Source organism: Mchenga conophoros, linkage group LG15 (genome assembly GCF_057382185.1).
Source record: "Mchenga conophoros isolate Kocher_MC1m ecotype Shallow Benthic linkage group LG15, M_conophoros_male_GT1.1, whole genome shotgun sequence".
Taxonomy (NCBI): Eukaryota; Metazoa; Chordata; class Actinopteri; order Cichliformes; family Cichlidae; genus Mchenga; species Mchenga conophoros.
Window position 1 is genome coordinate 14,662,676 of NC_140540.1, and position 18,228 is coordinate 14,680,903.

General features: G+C 41.2%; 1 protein-coding gene and 1 long non-coding RNA gene across 4 annotated transcripts in view; one reads left to right on the forward strand and one right to left on the reverse strand.

The window, feature by feature from the left end:
- The window catches only part of LOC146558069 (uncharacterized), an 18,883-nt gene extending 14,791 nt beyond the window's left edge, over positions 1-4,092 (reverse strand). For both annotated transcript variants that reach the window (XR_014888659.1, XR_014888658.1), the window contains exons 1-2: positions 3,959-4,092; positions 2,901-3,015 (exon numbers count right to left, since the gene is read on the reverse strand). This is a non-coding gene — a long non-coding RNA (uncharacterized LOC146558069). The remainder of the gene's footprint in view (positions 1-2,900; positions 3,016-3,958) is intronic.
- Positions 1-16,671, forward strand: part of tagapb (T cell activation RhoGTPase activating protein b) — a 21,450-nt gene extending 4,779 nt beyond the window's left edge. The window contains exons 3-14 of one of the 2 annotated variants that reach the window (XM_085247587.1): positions 6,726-6,896; positions 9,512-9,676; positions 11,746-11,787; positions 12,099-12,183; positions 12,284-12,337; positions 12,718-12,787; positions 13,042-13,181; positions 13,492-13,653; positions 14,002-14,111; positions 14,429-14,615; positions 14,856-14,937; positions 15,056-16,671. In XM_085247587.1, the coding sequence (XP_085103713.1) occupies positions 6,726-6,896; positions 9,512-9,676; positions 11,746-11,787; positions 12,099-12,183; positions 12,284-12,337; positions 12,718-12,787; positions 13,042-13,181; positions 13,492-13,653; positions 14,002-14,111; positions 14,429-14,615; positions 14,856-14,937; positions 15,056-16,185 (2,398 nt within the window). In that variant the 3' untranslated portion in view covers positions 16,186-16,671. Of the gene's footprint in view, positions 1-5; positions 6,897-9,511; positions 9,677-11,745; positions 11,788-12,098; positions 12,184-12,283; positions 12,338-12,717; positions 12,788-13,041; positions 13,182-13,491; positions 13,654-14,001; positions 14,112-14,428; positions 14,616-14,855; positions 14,938-15,055 lie in introns of those variants that run through there. The other variant, XM_085247586.1, reaches the window with a different exon arrangement.
- The last annotated feature ends 1,557 nt before the right edge of the window (positions 16,672-18,228 follow it).

Below are 18,228 nucleotides of genomic sequence, written 5' to 3' on the forward strand. Positions count from 1 at the left end.
GTGCAACCGTTATTTTCTTGTACGGCCTGGAGTCATTTTTAACACACTCTGATCATAGTGCTGTACGCACAACAGTGCCTTACAGTTTTCTGCTGCGACAGTCTCTGCACAGCTCAGCATAACTCGTAGGGAAGGAAGTGTGCGCCAAGTAAGGCTAATTATCTGATGCACAGTTATGTATTTGTTTTTATGATGGAAATGGAACACTTAGCTTAAAAATGTCAAAACATTGAAAAAAGTACTGTTTCCATAGCGATTAAGAGGATAAGTACCAGTAAAGGTGCAATCAAATGCATTTGATTAACTGATTAATGGCAAGTGTGCTGGAGCATTCACTACAACCTTCCCAGAAATCAACCTGGAGTGCAGAGCACCATGTTTGGAGAATTGTATTGTATTGTCTACGCAAACACCTCATACCAGCTATCAAGCACGGTGGTGGAAGTGTGAGGATTTGGGCTTGTCTTGCAGCCACAGGACCCGAGTAGCTATGAATCATTGAGTCAGCCATTAACTCCTCTGTCTACCAAAGTATTCTAGAGTCACATGTGAGATTTAGGTGACAGAAAGCTAAATCTTGGGTGCGATTGGGTCATTCAGCAGAAGAATGTTCCCAAACACAGTAGCAAATCTACAACAAAAGATAAAACAAATCCCCGCAAACCTCAATGACCTGAAGCAACAAGTAACTGGTAAAGTCATACAGAAACATACAGAGTCTCGTGAAGCTTTCTTTTTCACTTGGCTGTCTGATTCAGTTTGATCTAATTAGAGAGTCAGGCTCCAATGTTTAGTCAAGTCCAAAATTCAAAAATCAAAACAGCAATCACAGGAAGAAGTAGCCTCACTGTCGCCTCCACCCTATAGATGGCAGCACACTCTTCATTAGAGAATAGCCTCACACTATTATACAGACAAGCAAAAAACTAACTTCCCCTCCATCCCGCCACGTGTCACGCTTTGTCACCCTGCAGGCCACGCTGCCTACTCTGTTCAGGCCACAAACACAGATGTCCCCACGGGGAATTACACAGCAGGGTTTTGAAACAACAACGTGCACATGTGCTGTGGCTCCTCACCTCGGCCATGACCGGGCTGTGAGGGGCGAGCAGCGTGGACGATATCGATCTGTCAAGGAAACCTAATGAACCGGTTATTCTCACCCATAACAAGTTGACCTTTTTGAATAAATCAACAGGAGGTCATTACCAGCACCTCCTTGTTTTGACAGCACAAGCAATCAGTTCAATATGAAACTAAACAGCGTGCTTCCAGATATTACTACAGCAACATCTTAACTCCTGTCCCTGAGTTTAATTTCATGAACCACAAAAGGTCCTTTCTATGTTTCCCGTAAAGCAGTTTCTTTCAGTAATAACACTGGATGACTGATTTTAGAAGCTGTGCGATAACTGCTCGCTGAGTGTACAAGAAGCCAAATAATCTCTCAGTTTTAAAATAATCTTTTAAAACAGAAATTAATTCACGGCTACAGCTGCTATTTTAAACACGCTGAGCTCATATCCTGAGGGGTTTTAGCAACCTGCGGACATTTCTTTGGAATAATAACGTAGCTTATCTTATCATTGTAAGCTTAGGCCGACAAATAACCTGAAATGTTTTCTGAAAACGTTGTTAAATAGATGGAAACGTGGCCTTAGATGAGACTCAAACATAGAAAACTGAATAATTAAAATATGTTGTCAATGCAAAGCTTTTTTTTTTTTTTTTTACTCCTCTCAACAAACCCTCAGTTTGACAGTTTTTTTTGTCTTTGGGCATTTCAGACACGTGGGCTTTGATTCGGCTATAAAATTTAACCTTATAACGATCACACTCGTCAGACGTTGTCATGTGAAGACCACCAAAGCACGCAGTGGGCGATCCCTTCAAAGCAGAAAGAGAAATGTCAGACACATCCCACTCTCACACATTCAACTAATCAGCGCGCAAACGCAAACACACACACACACATCAGGCATTTCCATGAGGGGGCTGGACTTCGTGGGTGTCAGTTTCACTATGGTGGGACTGCCACTGACGTAGAGTATACCTCAGCATGAAGAGGCAGAACCAGACATATGCAGCTATATTATTTCACAGAGTTAAGCACTATGTTATTATTGGATTCTACATATATATGTGTTAATGATGTAGTGGGGTGAAAATACAGTGTTAAATAAAGCTGTGAATCATAGTTCTAACGACACTGAATCAATAGTTTTATACTTATTAAATATAAAGATGTTTAAAGCTGAACATATTTAAACACCAGGCTCCTGAGTTAGCTAATAAGAAATGCTGTGCGATGAAAGCAAAAAAACCCAACCCCTCCCCCACGTGACTATTTCAAAATAATACTCTAGTTTATTGCTTAACTAAGAAAAAGTACCTTCAATTCACTGTATCAGATTCCCATTTTCGACCAGTTTTCACGTCTTTCTGACACTATATACACTCACAGGCCACTTTATTAGGTACACTTTGCTCGTAGTGGGTTGCACGCCCTTCTTATGCTCAGTAACACAATGTGTAATCTAGTGAAGCAGCTATCAGAATATTGGTATACTGTGGTCATAAAGGCACAGACACAGTCAGTAACAATAATCAGGTAGGTTGTGGTGTTTAAACATCACTCAGTTGCTCAGTTGTCCAAAATGTGCCAAGAAAATATCCCCCGCAACATTACACCAGCAGCAGAAGCCTGAGGTGTTGATCCAAGGTAGGTGGATCCATGCTTTATTGTTGTTCATGCCAAATTCTCACCTTACGATATGAATGTTACAGGAGAGACCAAGACTCATCAGACTAGGCTGAGTATTTCTGTTCTGTTGTCCTGTTTTCGTGAGTCTGTGTGAATTGTAGCCTCAGTTTTCTAGCTTAGATAATATCAGTAACACCTGGTGTGGGTGTGATCTTCTACTGCTGTAGCCCATCTTCTTCAAGAACCTATGAGTTGTTACCGTTGCATTCTGTTGCATTCTTATCAGCTGGAAGCAGTCTGACCCCTGTGACCTGTGACATAAAAAAACAACAACATTTTGGTCTTTTCTCCCCATTCTGATGCTCAGTTTTGAACTTCAGCAGGTTGTCTTGATCATGACTGCATGCCTAGATGCACTGAGTTGCTACCATGTGACTGGCTTGATTAGATATTTCTAGTAAGGCACAGTTGAACAGGCATGATTACGCCTCTTATACCTGATTTAGACCATCTACCTCACAGGGTCACTGTGAATGGTTTACTTCAGTGCTGCTAAATTTGGACTTCTTTGTAATGAATGGAAATATTAGTACATAAAGAATATGTTAAAAAAAAAAAAGCAGTAGAACAGTAAAAAAACAGTGTTGCCCGCCTAGCTTGGTTAGCAGGCTAGGTCTGTGTTAGCTTTAGCGGAGCAGCTGGCTTAGCTTTGTTCAAAGTTTTGATGTTTAGAAACAACAAAATACATTTATGGACCTGTGTGCCAAGTAGACAAATATCTAATCTAGCCTCGTGCCTTCAATTTTAGTCCACAAAACACAAATTTAGGTTCATTTTAACCAAGCGCAGCTAGCTACAAAGCAAAGCTATCTTTTGCCTGTGTAGCCTGGCTAATTAGCAAAGCAAGAGTAGGTAAAGTGCATTTATCTTCTGATTTTACATCAATATTTACTAAGAAAAAAAAGTGGTCCCAGTCTGTAAAACTTATCTTTGAAATTTAACAAAAACAAAACAAACAAAGCAGTGGCATGCTCGTGTTAACACACTTTTACTATTGCACTTCTATGGTTTATCCTGTTGTAAGTACAAACACAAAGCTTCTCCCACAGTTTATATGCCCGTAGTTAATGTGTCATCTCCAGCAGTCAGGGGAAGTACCTCTACTATAACAATTTGAATTTCTTCCCCCGGACCAAGTGGGACGATCAACCACTAAATGTGGTTTCATATGCATTTAGAACAAACAACTCTTACTTGCTCTTACTCTCTTGTCATCTTCACAGGCTCACTCTAGACACAACAGGGAGGCAATAACATGAGCATGCTGGCTTTTTACATTCATTTTTTGTTATCTGACCGCAAATATTTGTGTTATTTGTACATTAATTCAGTGCGCCCCAGGGTGGCTGTGGCTACAATGTAGCTTACCATCACCAGTGTGTGAATGTGTGTGTGAATGGGTGGATGACTGGATGTGTAAAGCACTTTGAGGTCCTTAGGGACTAGTAATGCGCTATACAAATACAGGCCATTTACCATTTACCATTAATTAACACCAGTAGTTAGTCCAGTGAAGTAAATGTGACAAACTCCTCCATCCAGGTAGATGGTATTTATGAAGAGTAAGAGAAAACCAGCGTCTATGCATAGATAAGAATATGTGAGTCAGGTTTTAAGTTGTGTTGGTAAATGTCATTTCTGAACAAATAACCAAACTTTAGTTAGTAAGTTGATATCAGACCACTTGTCTGTAAAGAATAAGATGACCTTATTGATCCAAGATCAATCAAGCAGGGTTGGCGATGCCGTTATGCACACATCTGACATTTATTCTCTGAATTAGAGCATCATTTCTGCTCTCTGTGATATTTGGAGGAGGAACAGCGCTTTGGAAGAAATTGATCAGACAAATAGTGGTTTATTGTGTTACCCATATTGGAAAATAACCAGAAAACACAATAGCAGTGACAAATTTAAGTTTTTAGGATATTATTAGGATATTATTATGTTATATACCTATGTGGTATGTGACTTTTGTTGCCATGATGCCAGGTCTCTCTTAAAGCATCAGCTTCTAAGTATGCCACTTGAAAAACATGCCGTAGTCCACTAAGTATTAGTAATGTGACCCTGTGGTGTTATTTACAAGACAGTGTGCCTACAGAAAAGTTTCAAAAACGAGGGGTGGGTGGCTCAGCAGGCTCTAATCATCCATTTTTTCTGCACTTACGCTGTATTTCCTTAGAATTCAAATTACTTATTATCGCAAGTAGCCTAAGAGTAAAATTAAACATACATAGCGGTAGTTATGGATTCACTAACTCATTCTTCATTTTCTGGTATGTCCTCTTATGACAAGGCAGTTTCATGCATACCAATTCACATCTTAACCATCGGCTTTCATACGTTTCTGGTGAAAAACTTATGCAGCGTGTTACATATGAATTATACATTTCTACGGAAATTTGTTCTCCTGAAGTGATTAATATTCATTTTTAGCAGAAACATCTGGAGACAGATGCATAAAATTTAAGTCTGATTCTGTTTTAGTAGAAACTCATCTTTTTTTTTAGCCACATTTACGATGTTGTGCATATTCCTTTGTGCATGGTTCCTTTTTTTTTTTTTAAATAAATTCATCAAGAAGCCTGGAAGAGTTAAAAAGAATATATACATATACTTATACAGTCAATGGCCACTTTATTATGTACACCTTTATAGTACCATGTTGGGCTTAATTTTGCTTTGAGAACTGCTTTAACCCTTCGTAGTGCAGATTCAGCGAGGTGCTGGAAACACTCCTCTGTGATTTGGGTCCATATTGACTTGACAGCATGTTAGGGAAAATATTTAAGTATATCTAAGTATATCTGGTTGAATATTTCCTAATACAAATAACTACATGCAGTATTCTACCATATGCAAACTTATATCACTAAAAGATTATACTGACTACTAAATACAATTTTCCATTGACACAGCATCACATAGTTACTGCAGAGTTGTCAGCTGCACATCCAGATGTGAATTTCCTTTTCAACCACATCCCAAAAATGTTCTATTGTCCTAAGATCTGGTCACTGTGGTGGCTAAATGCACCATTATACTTCCGCCAGCAACCTGAACTGTTGATACATAATTTCATGTTGTTTATGCCAAATTCTGATCCGTCCATTTAAATGTCTCAACAGAGATCAGGTGTCATCAAACAAAGTTTTCTTATATTTAGCCTCAGTTTCCTGTTCTTAGTTGACTGGAGTGGCACCCAGTGTGGTCTTATGCAGCTGTAGCCCCTCTGCGTCAAGGCGCTCTTCTGCATATCTTGGTTGCACTGAGTATTTATTTGGGTTAGGGTTGCCTTCCTATTAGCTCGAAGCACTCTGGCTATTCTTCTCTGACCTCTGTCTGGCAAAGGATTCAAAGATTTTTTGAAACAAAAAAGGATTTGAAACAAAGGATTTTTTCTTCCAGAAAACTGCTTTTAACTTGATGGGCCATTCTCTGTAAACCCTGATGAGATGGTTATGTGGGGGGGGGAATCCCAGTAGATTAACCGTTTCTGAAATACTCAGACCAGCCCATCAGTTACCAAAACCACAAGAGCCACATTCAAAGTCACTTAAATCATCTTTCTTCCCCGTCGTTGGCTTCAACTTCAGCAGGGTCATCTTGACCATGTCAGGTGCTGGGATTGGCTGATTAGAAAGTTGAACGGTGTACCTAATGAAGTGGCCGGTAAGTGTATATATGAGTTTTTGATATTTATCCTGAACTACATCTAACTTTATTTTTCACCTGTGCTTCACCTTATCAGGATTGACTTACATGTATACGCCTATTCTTCTATGAAAAAGTCATATTATTGTTCATACATCAGGCTCCAGCTGTTAAATGAACCTGATCTTTCTCAGATGCAAAATCAGTCTCATTTCCATGTGGAAATCACCATATTTAGACTCGTTTGGCTGTGGGTTCTCCCCGTCACCCACTCCTTTTTTTTGGTGTGTATCCTCTGGCTCAGGGAGGAGGCTCCCTGCTGGGTGTCTGTGGAGCAGAGTCCATTTGTCCTCGGCCTCGCCAGCGAGAACGGAGAGCTGCTGCTGGACGAGTGCGTTCAGGTCACCGAGGGCTCAAAAACCAGGGAGAGACACCTGTTCCTCTTCAGCGACGTGATTGTCTTCGCCAAACTCAAGTAAGATATTATTAATCTAAAACCCCAGCATTTTAGCTTGTGATGATCAGATATTTTCAGGAGTGTGTGTATGAAACCCAGATAGTTTCTGCTTGTAAAACTGGAGATTTTAAAATAAATCACAACTAAGGAAACTGCCACTGTGTTGTTTTAGCAACTTTCTGTTGAAAATCATCATGTGTTTGTACAGTAGGAATGGGAGAGCGAAAGAGGAAGTGAAAACAAAATGTGTATTTTTGGACTCTACTCGGAGAGATGGGGAATCTCCCAGCAACAGACATTGTTTATGAGTCGTTTCTCTTATTTTAAATTAGTAGAAGAAGAGAGTCGGGTGGTTCCCTTAGAGTGGAGTCACATTAGGGGAAACTCAACAGTTATTTTAACCTTCGCTTCAGCTTTGAAGCGAACAACAGAGCTGCTGGTTCAATACTCTCACAAGTGCTTGTGTGGCTCAAATCACTCTTAAAATTCTTCAAATTTGAAAACCCTGAGATGTTCTGAACACTTACTCGCACCTTTTCTTCACCATTAAACATCCTAGTTATTGTTTTTCCGTATAAGTAAACCTCTGTTTCCTTTCTTTTTTAAATGTAAACAGCATTTAAATACACCTTCAGGCAATCACTGTTTACATGGCTTAGTCAGATCAGATCTGTTTGTCAAACACGGTGGAAGTTTTATACCTAATGAGTGGGAGGACATCACACTCATCTCTGTACCACAACCTGCCTACTGTTCCTGTAGACACACAGCTGGCACACCACTGTCATACAGCATAGCAGCCTTTTTTGAGCCTATAAATCTATGAGATCATTACATCTAGAGATGATTGTGTGCTACTATTATTCATTATGTGTTTGCGTGTGTGTTTTTTAGTTTGCTGTGAAGAAACAGGCACACAGCAGGTGTCGGAGGCCACTTTTTCTCATTTCTCCTACAATGTGAAACAGCCCATCTCAGCGTTTCAGCAGCGTGTAGGTGGATGGTGAGGTGGAGGTGTCACGAGCACACCTGATTTTTGATCCGCGCTTCGAGTTCGGGCCAAAGTTTAGCTCCGCTTTGCTGTTTACTTTCACTTTCTCACTCGTGGTCTTGTTAGGTTCATATTCAGAACCACTATGGCTAAGGTGCAGCACAAAACCTGGTCACTTAATAGTCAGGAGGAGATCGTATTTTGATGTCAAATGCAACCTTTCAAACAGTTAAAAACACGTTACACAGCTGTGTTGTGTTAGATTCCAGTGGTGGTAACTCTACCCAGTTCACACAGCTTTTGTTTATCTTTTAAGATGTGAACCCAGATACCAGGCACGTTTGGGGAACTTCTGATTCAGCTGTAGCATGAGCAAGACTTGAGAGGCCCAGATGTTGCCCTAATGTGAAAAACCGCCCGATAACTGACCTGTATAAGGTGTGCCTGCGGCTGAGACAGTGCATCCAGATTCACTCAGAATCAGTGGAGGCCACATATGGGTCGCAAGAGAACTGCATACCACATTTGGGCCAAATGTTCATTGCTATCAGGTCATTGTAACAGCTTACACAAAAACAACCTTTTCATGGGGAGGACAGTCTCAGAACAACAACTTATGTAACAACACCTTTAAACAATCTCTGTTGTTTTTGTTTGTTAGATCTATACCAGTCTAATGCAGAGTGTGCACAGATGGGCTGTGTTTAAACAGAAATGTAAACTCAAGCGCCAGACTCCAAATTAAGAACACGTCACAGTCCCACATAGAAAACTTATTAACATCATGGATCTCTCATTTAAGTAGGTGTCTGTACTCTAGAGGATTTCATAACTTTACATGCCTATAGTTTGCCTATAAATGCTGGCAATTTTCAATATGTGTTATTGTGATGAAATTATGACGACACACTTTGTGTATTTATAGTAAGATACTGTTGACGGAAACTGACTTTGGGCAAACAGTACTGGCTGAAATCTGCCAAATTCTGCCAAATCAAAACAACAACAGCTGTGCACATAAACAGCACCCATGTTTACTTCTATCAGTGCATCGCGTCTCTCCTTCTGTTTTAGTACCGAAACACCTCCCAGCTCCTTCTTTTTTTTATTTTTTTCAAATAATAATTCCTCTCTAATCTCTTATGAGTCACCTTTTCTTTTTTAGATTCTTATTTGTCATAAACTTGTATCTATTTTAATAAACTGGGGGATAATCGAAATCTTGACCCTTTTTTTGACACTTAGCATGTGACCATTGTTGCTTGACCAAGTGCAGCAATCAGTCCGCAATTCAGGTACAAGAGTAGATCATTGATTATTTCGCAGAAATAACCAATGATTATTCGCATGAAGGACCAACTTTCAAAACAAGCTGTCACGGGAGAAATTACGGCCTTTTTTTTTCTCTCCGTGTTTTTATTTCTGTGTTCAGTGCCAATGTTTTCACAGAGAGGAAATGCGCTATTTCATATAAAAGATATTTTTTCAATGGTTTCACAGGAGGGAAGAAAATCAATCACTCATCCAAAAATTATGGAACTGAAACCTGCTTTGTAATCTTGAGAAAACAACACGTTTAGAAACAAATTAATGAAAATTATTTAGAGGAGTGTTGGTTTTATTTTTATTCCCGTTTCGACAGGTCGCCTGCCAGCTACCGACTGAAGCATAGAGTCAGTCTTGAGGACGTCTGGCATTACAGTTTCAAGGATGAACCGGAGGAAGAGGATGGACTGATTGGTGACATTGACCTCAGGCTGACCCTCATCCTGGCCTGGGATCTCACGTTTTGTCTGGTGTGTTTCCGGTGAGAAGCTCCCCTACCCCTCCCCGCACACACAAACTCATACACACAGTGAATGACTCACATGGAAATGGCCAAGCATATTTAGTGTTGAGTCACTGATTCACTGTACACTCAAATACCTGGGTACACGTGTCTAAACATCACAGCTCACATGTGGATCTTCATTTGATTGTTGCTCTTCCTTCTTTATGGTAAACCTTTAATATTGAAATATGTAATCTAAATAAGGCAGCACAATGACACACCACGAGGAGGTCCTGGGTTCAAATCCTCCATCTGGTCTGTTTGTGTGGGCTTTGCATGTTTTCACCATGTCTGTCTCTGGGTACTCTGACATCTTCCTACAGCCCAAAGACATGCAGTTAGTGGGGTTAGATTAATGAGTTGGAGGTGTGAATGAGTATTGTTGTCTGTGTTTCTGTGTTAGCCCTGCAGGCTGTACCTGGCTCTCGCCATGTGGCAGCTGGGGAAGGCTACAGAGCCCCGTGATCCTGAATTGGATAAGCAGAAGTAAATAGATGGATAATCTCAATAAAGAGGTGTCAAAGTTGAGTTGACGAAAGGCCACAGTGGGAACTGAGAATCAGATTAGAGACCAGACTTAATTTAATTGACTGTATAGGCTTCTGGTTACTATTAGTCAGCACAACAGCCTTTTTCATAAGCTTAAAGAGGACAGCTGTTGGCAATATGGAGAATTTAATAAAACAAAATATATTTACGGTCTAAAGTCAGGGCTCAGTGGTAGTGTGGCAAGTTTATTTGAAAATAAATTGCCTCTTGGCAAACAGATACACACACCTCTCAGAGCTTAACCTTTGTGCTGCCATGCTGTGCAAGCTTTCAGGCGCAGTGGAGCTTATCCTGTTTTTTGCTTAATTCAGTATTTGCATATGTCGTAAACCACAGCTGTGAGTAGATGGAGTGAAATTTGATGAAAACCAAAAGAATAAAATTTCCAAAAGGCCACATGAGCTCTTCAAGAAAAGATTACAGAGAGACATCAAGGCAAACAATCTGTTAAAGCACTGACGGAGGAGAAAATACGAGTGTATTGCAATATAAAAACACTGTTGCAACTATAAGCTTTCTGTTTCTTATTCGGCAGACTGCTTTTTTTGCCGGTCATTCAGTTTATGAAATGCACACTCGTGCATATGTAGTAAAAGGTCAGATGATCTGTGGCCTTCATGAAATAGGGAAGTGGCAAGTAGAAAGTCCGCAGAGTAGCATCACAAGACAAAAAGGTTATAAAATAGGAAGTGTGGAGCTGGGAGGGAATTAACATCAGATGATCTTTATCTGGAAATGCTGGCCTTTACAATAAAGATAAAACACAACAGATGCTTTATGTCTAGACATTTTCTTTGTTAAAGGAGTCAAAGGAGATTTTTCTCTCTTCAGTGAATTTATGATGAAGAGCACCAAACGGCACTAAAGTCTAGAAATGCTTCATTTGGGGCAGTCACTCCCACGTTTCTCGCAAACTTATTAGAATCAAACCAAGAGCCGTTTCACAGCTGGTGCTGTATTCCAAGAAAGTGATGAATGCACTAGTAGGTTTTGAGTTGTTTTGTTTGAAAATGAGACGATTTGTTTCTCTGATTGGATGCTCGGACTCTAGTGATGATTCAGTGTGTGAAACTTTCACTCCTGCTCACTCACACCGAGTCGACCGTGGATCCCGTGAGAGGCCGCGGCCTCGTTTGTTGACACTTTCCCGTCGCCTGTGCGCAGACAGTTTATAATTAAAGCGCCTGGCATTAAATCAGGTCATGAAAGGTGAAAGCGCACAGGTGTATATACGTAGGCTCGTCTGTTTCGTCGGCGTGTTTCCACTGATGGACACGAAGCCACAGCAAGCATATGAGGAAGTGGAAGATGTCTCTGGTCGGGGCCCGCCGTGACGTTGCTTCCTGTTCCCATGACTGAGTTACACTTTCCGACAGAGCTGTTAAAAGACCGCGAGGGCCGCACTTCGTGTCATTCCTCCCACTGTAATCTGCCGGCTTGTTTCAGTCGCTCTGTGTGGATTAGTAACTCATACCATGCCGTTATTTTGCCCACAGCTCGCCTGAGGTGAAAGAACGCTGGTTAGATACTCTTCACAGGTAAGAACAAGATCATTGTTTATATCAGCAAACTCTCATTCATAAAAAGCATTGTGAAATTTTTCGATCACTTCTGCCACTTATTGTAATTGTTCTGCACATATTCATATCGGCTTCTTAAGTTATGCAAACATCGAGGCAGCATTTGTAACAATGTAAAACTGTATTTCTTTAATAATCTCTTGAGGCTCCATTGAACCACAATAACTTCATCATTTTATTTTTTGTTTTACTGCTTTATAAACTCAAAATTCAGACTTGATAAACAGTCAGTGAGTGCCACTCCTCTAAGTGTTTCATCGTCATTGCAGAAAAATTAAAGAAGCAAAAACGAGGACCGGTTCTTCTTCTTTTCCTCCAGACGTCCTGATGAAGGTGTTGAGTGGCAACATCACAGTAAGTCTCGCTATCTGCTCCGCCACATTTCTTTTTAAAAAACATAAACATTTTTAAGAGCCGTTATTAAAGAAAAACTACTCATTTCTTTCTCCCACAGACCAAAACTCTAACAGGAGGTGGCATGGAAGAATTGATTGAGTTTCCACTCGATGTAAGTAATCCCAGTTTTTCTGGCTTCTTATGGTAGAAAATGTTCAAAATAGACACCTGCTGGTAAAAAACAGCTGTGCCTCTGCGCTAACGCTCAGTGGACAGTTGTTACATAATAAACATAGTATGTTAAATGCAGAAAGTGCAAACATACTGATAAGTTGCACAATTAATGCAATAATTATATTAGAATGCTGAAAATAATTAGAAATCTGTCTTTTGAACATCTAAAAGACTAATTTAACATTTGTTCATTCACGTGTTAGAAGGCGTGCAATTTGACACAAAAAAAGCCACAACCCCTCCCTTGGCTACTGTTGCATGCTCATGTTCCTCTTCCACGTTGCTCACCATGCCACTTTTTCTTTATTTTGTCACCAGGGCAACGCAAAGATCTGCGCTGTGTCGAAGCAGTTGAATAATCAAGAGGAGAGGCAGAGACAGCCCACTGGTGAGTTTGAAAATCTCTTTACGGTGTTTTTTTTTTCTGGTGGGAGGGAGTGCCTCGCTAAATGTGCCATGTGCAGAGAAGAGACCAAAGAGAACAACCACAGACGAGAGGAAATCTAGCCGCTGATAAGAGAGAACGAGTACAGAAAGCTTGTCTTTGGCACTCGGGGCTTTGACTCTTTGCACGTCTGCCTTTGTTGCCGTGTCTTATGAGTATAAAATGTTAAATGGATAAAACATTTCTGCTCCTAACAGACACCAAGTGGAACGTGGTGAGGAGGAGGCTGTCAAAGGGCCGCAAAAAGCGACCAGAAATAGAAAACAAGATTCAGCTGTTTGGAGAGCCCCTCCACAAGATATGCCCAGACGATTGCTCACTTCCCAAACCAGTCACAGTAAGTTGCCCTTTGATAAATGTCAGAGTTGATGTCATATCAGTAGCTTAGCTCACTTTGAGAACTTTCTGTGCATTGGTTTCAAGATGTTAGCAGCCTGTGTTTTAAAATGATTTCTTAATGCTTTGAAGATTGAATACAATATGATAGCATGCGTGCACGCACAAACGGTGCACATTAATAAGCCAAGACAAAAACACACACACACACATGCAGAGCTGCTGTGTTTGTGGGTGTGTTTTTTTTTTGTTTTTTTTTTAATTCATATATGATAATCTCATCTTCCTTCTCTCCCGTCCTGCTTCATCAGGAGCTGCTGGTGCTGCTGAGGAAGAAAGGCCCCTCCACAGAGGGAGTGTTTCGAAAGCTGTGCAACATCAAGAGCATGAAAGACATCAGAGAGCAGCTGAACAGCGGCGGCAGTGTGGACATGGGCGAGCTGCCCGTCGTTCTGCTCGTCGGACTACTCAAAGTACGTTTGCATACTGAGAGGCGCTCGCACTTCACATGTTCTGCGCATACTATTAGCGTTACCACGTATGTGCAAATCCACGATTAATATTAGCGCTAAAGTACTTTCTACATCACTGATAAAGAAGCATTACGGCTGTAGGTTATTTTAACCACTGCTACCACAACGGCCACACTACTACTGCTTTACCCTCTGCTATAGTTTCTAAGAAAGCAGCAGTACTTCCTTAAATATGTTAGACCGCTTGACAAGGAAGCTGTCAAATAGGTGGTCTTGATTATATTTAATATGCTAGTGCACAGCCTCTAATATACATGTGCCTAATCAATGCCTTTCTCCTATTTATAGAGTTTTCTGAAGGAGCTTCCTGGCAGCCTGCTAAGATCTGACTATTATGACAAGTGGATGGCAGCTCTGGACATTGAAGACACCCAGCAGAGAACTCTGGAAATCACAAAGTAAGCAGTCGATGTCTGCTAATGAGCCTCGGCACTGCCTGTCTAAAAAACAAAAAACACAAAAAAAGAATTTATATCTTTAAAAAAAACAGTTATGTTCTTTTTTTTCATGACTGGTTTTGTGGTTTTGAGGGAAGTTTTTAATCATTCCATATGTTCGCTATACAATCTGACCGGAACATAGCCCACTTCTCTTTTTTAAGTCTGTCTACTGTTTTAAAAAAGGAAGAGACTCTAAAAAAAAGAGCGGCAAGCTAACCGTTTTTTGTTTTTTTTTCCTTCCTGCTTCTCCTTTTTTTTTGCTACCCGCGAGCTAGGGTGGTAGATGATCTCCCCGGGCTGAACAGACTCCTCCTGCAGCATCTGATCTGCGTCTTCCATCACATCCTGGAGAGCGCAGACATCAACAAGATGGATGCCTACAATCTGGCGGTGTGCATCGGCCCCACGCTGCTGCAGCTGGATGACACCTCGCTGGAGGAGCAGAAGGAGAAGATGCAGAAGGTAAAAAGATGTGATATGAATTTACTTTCTCACGTTGAGCGCTTTGAAGCCTCGCGGCTCACAGTGCAAAAAACCTCAAGCGGTTTCATAAGTGGGAGTGCACTAGCACATACTTAGGTGCTAATAACAAGCCGAGTATTTGGACCAAGTGAAGCACTGAATTTGTCTACAGAATCCCTTGACTTTGTTGTTGTTATTCATTTTACTAATGCTTGCTTGTCTTTGTGTGATTCTCTGCAGGTGACAGATCTTACTCAGTTCCTGATTGAGAACTGTGACATTCTTGGAGAGAATACCAGAGTCTTACTGGACACAGATGAAGGTAAATTAATTAGCAAATAAAGCCCCCAATAATGCTGAGAGACCTTTATGGGCCTTTTTTACAGAGGTAAATGAGATTAAATGGATTCTAATCATGTCTTCCTTTCCTTGCTCGACAGACTCTGTCTCCTCCCAGCATCAGGACTCTGCGTATGATAGCACAGACCCAGATGGAGATGCAGAGGTGGGAGAGAATATCATGTCCACGTCTACAGAATATGGCTCTACTTCTTCATCCTCATCGCCCAGCCCCAGCACGACAACCTCTTCTTGGTCCGATGCTGTCTTCAACACAAAGCCAGAATTCAACCGCCGGTGCTCCGAGCCCATCATCCTCCTCTCGGACGATCTCAAGGGCCTGTGCAGCCACGCCAGGAGCCACGAGGACTGCTCCACAGAAAAGGCAGATTTTGCCGAGCAGCCTCTGAAAAAGCAGATCTCCGATGACTCCTTCTTGCTCAGAGGCCGTAGCGTAGCCAGGCCAACTATGCCTTTCTTAAAATTGAACAACTCCAATGGAGATCTGCAGCCCTTCATGGGCAAAGACTGTTCTTGCTCTTCCCTCGAAAGCACTACCTCTAACCATTCAGAGAGCTCTGTTTTCACCAGTTCCCCAATGGTGTCACCAGGATGCTCGAGGAAGGCAAACGCCAGCAGCCAGCCTTCAGTGGCTGTTAAGGGACAGCAGGAGATTTCCAAACCACAAGAAAGGAAGCGCTCTCAGTCCATGAGAGTTGCCACTAAAGTCTTAATGAGGACCAGGAGCTTAGGAGCCTTTAGCAGAAACAGCCAGAAAAGAGACTCACAGAAGGAAAACGCCTTCCCCTGCGAAACCCTCCAGGAGGACTTACAGAGCGAAGCTGATCCACCGGCCGAGCCTGTGGATAGACCACGCCCTCTGTCTGCGATTGAAGTTTTCAAGCATGTTGACAGCAGGCAGCCCTGCAGCCCTCCATCATACGAACAGGCGGTGCAGAATGTGGGTCCCCCCCCACAGTATCGCTCATTGACTGTAAAGGAGATGAGGAGCAGGTCTCGTCCATCCTCTGTAAATTATGACTCTAATCCTCAGTGCATCCAAATTCAGGAATGCATTCCCCAGGAATCAGACATTGTCAATCTACGGCAGCCTTTCCGCCAGAGAGCCATGTCGGAGTCCGTGTCGACGCGTCAACACGATGTCGTGTCACGGAGATGCAGCCAGCCTGTGTTTGAGGAACTTTCCTATGCAAAGGAGTCTTACGTTTGATTGACTTAATATCTGCTCTGCAGATTGGATTTTGTCACAATCTGCAAATATTGTAGACAGAAATAATTCACAGGCATGAGTTACTGGGAGCAAAGCTGAAAGCCAGCAGCAACCCAAGCTTGGTGCACAAAGTCCAGTGTTTTTATCGTTCACTTTTTCACTTTGGATAAATGTCAGCTATGTGATGCCTTTATGGCTGCACATTCTCAGTAGTACTGTTAAGAGTACAAGTATTAACTTCGGTGTAGTTACGATGATAGATATTTAGTCTATCACAATGAAGCTATGAACACAGTTTGCTGTGGAGAAAATATGCTACGAATTTCTGTGTTTCGTCTCAAGTGTTGTTTGTTATGGTGATATTTACCGTATAGTATAATATATGTTCACTATGATTTTTGTGTGTTTGTTTGTTTGCTTTTTGTGAATCTAATTCACTTTGCATATTTCTTCTTCTTCCACTACATTAAAGCACTTTTCTGATAATCTTTTTTTGTATTTGTATGCTGAATTGTACATAAAGTAAGCTAGCAATGTATGTAATCTTTATCAATGAGTGTTTTGGCGCCATAAAACGTCTGGTTGAACAGTTTTAAGTAACAAAGTAAAAAGAATATAAGAATGCAATAAAAACAATTACAAACTAAACAAGTTCCAGTCTGTGTATCTGTGACCTTCACAAATGCCTGTACATTTGTTTGCTGCTAAATCACCCTGCAGTGCAATCATTAGTGTCTAAATTAATGACAGAAAGGAGGAGAGTGACTACTTTGGCCAGAGTTCTCTTTTCTAGACATGTTGCATAACGCGCTAACAAGCTTCATTGAGAGAACAGCGTGTTCTGGCACACATGCTAAAGCTGAAGGAAACCAGATTCTGTCACATGGGCGGATTTGGTTTTTCTGCGAATTGCTGTTCCTCTTGTCTGTGACTGCAGATGAGCTGATGCCACCTCTCCTTCCTCCTTTCTACGCGGTGTTAACACTCTTTCCTTCCTTGACGAGCTGATTTTCTTGTCTAATTTTCCAAATTTAAACTGATTGAAAGTGAGCCTGATTTATCCAGCTGAATACTGAACACCAAGACAGACACACAAAAACACACAAAAAAATCATCATAATCTGCTATACTGACAAGCAAGTGCATGCATGCACAGAAGTGGTGTCAGTATTTTGACATTCAGTGTCAAATATACAAACTATAGAAATCAGATAAAGGCAACTTGTGCAAATAAAAAAGTTAGAAATATATATGTGACAACAGAACTATTCAGTAAAAATGTGAGGATGTGCAAAATGTAAACTGTGCATGAAAAATATGCATGCATGAAGAAAATAACCCAGAAAATAAAACACAGATATAGGAGGAAGCTGATGGACAGAAGCCTCCTTCCACAGGGGAAGAACTCAAGAAGTGCATGTTCACTTTGGAGGGTTCAGCTTGAACAGTTCCCCACCAACATTAGGTGTCAAAGTGTTTGGAGACTAAACTGCACTGGAAAAAGTTTAATAATTGTAATGAATGCTTTCAGGTTAACAAAAGCTAAGCATGTGCCGCAATTCAGGAGATTATTATTCATGCAAAGGATGCGAGTCTCTTGTTTTCTTCACAGGTATTCCAGGTACCACAAAGTTCAGGCCGATGTTAATACAGGTAACTCTTTGTGACTTTAACTGGCACAGACTCAGGTGAGGATTCTCAGATTCTCCACAGGTTTGAGCTCAGGTAAGTGCTCTCTGATATCTGCAGGTTTGTGGGGGCGAGAGCGGGCCAGGCGGGGTTCTTTGTCCAGGACAAAATCAGTGATAGAGAAAGAAAGGTAAGATAAGTAGCAAAACAAAGACAGAGAGAAAGGGAGAAGGCAGTTCAAAACAAAGGAGGACCGTGACATTAGTGTCCTGCAAGTACTTTTATTACCCATTTCCATAGGAAAGCACAGAAAAACAAAAATCAACAGCAATCATATGCTGTAGGCATTCACATTGAATCCTGTGTCATATGTAAGAGACAATTGTTTAATCTATAATCTTTTAGCAAATGGCG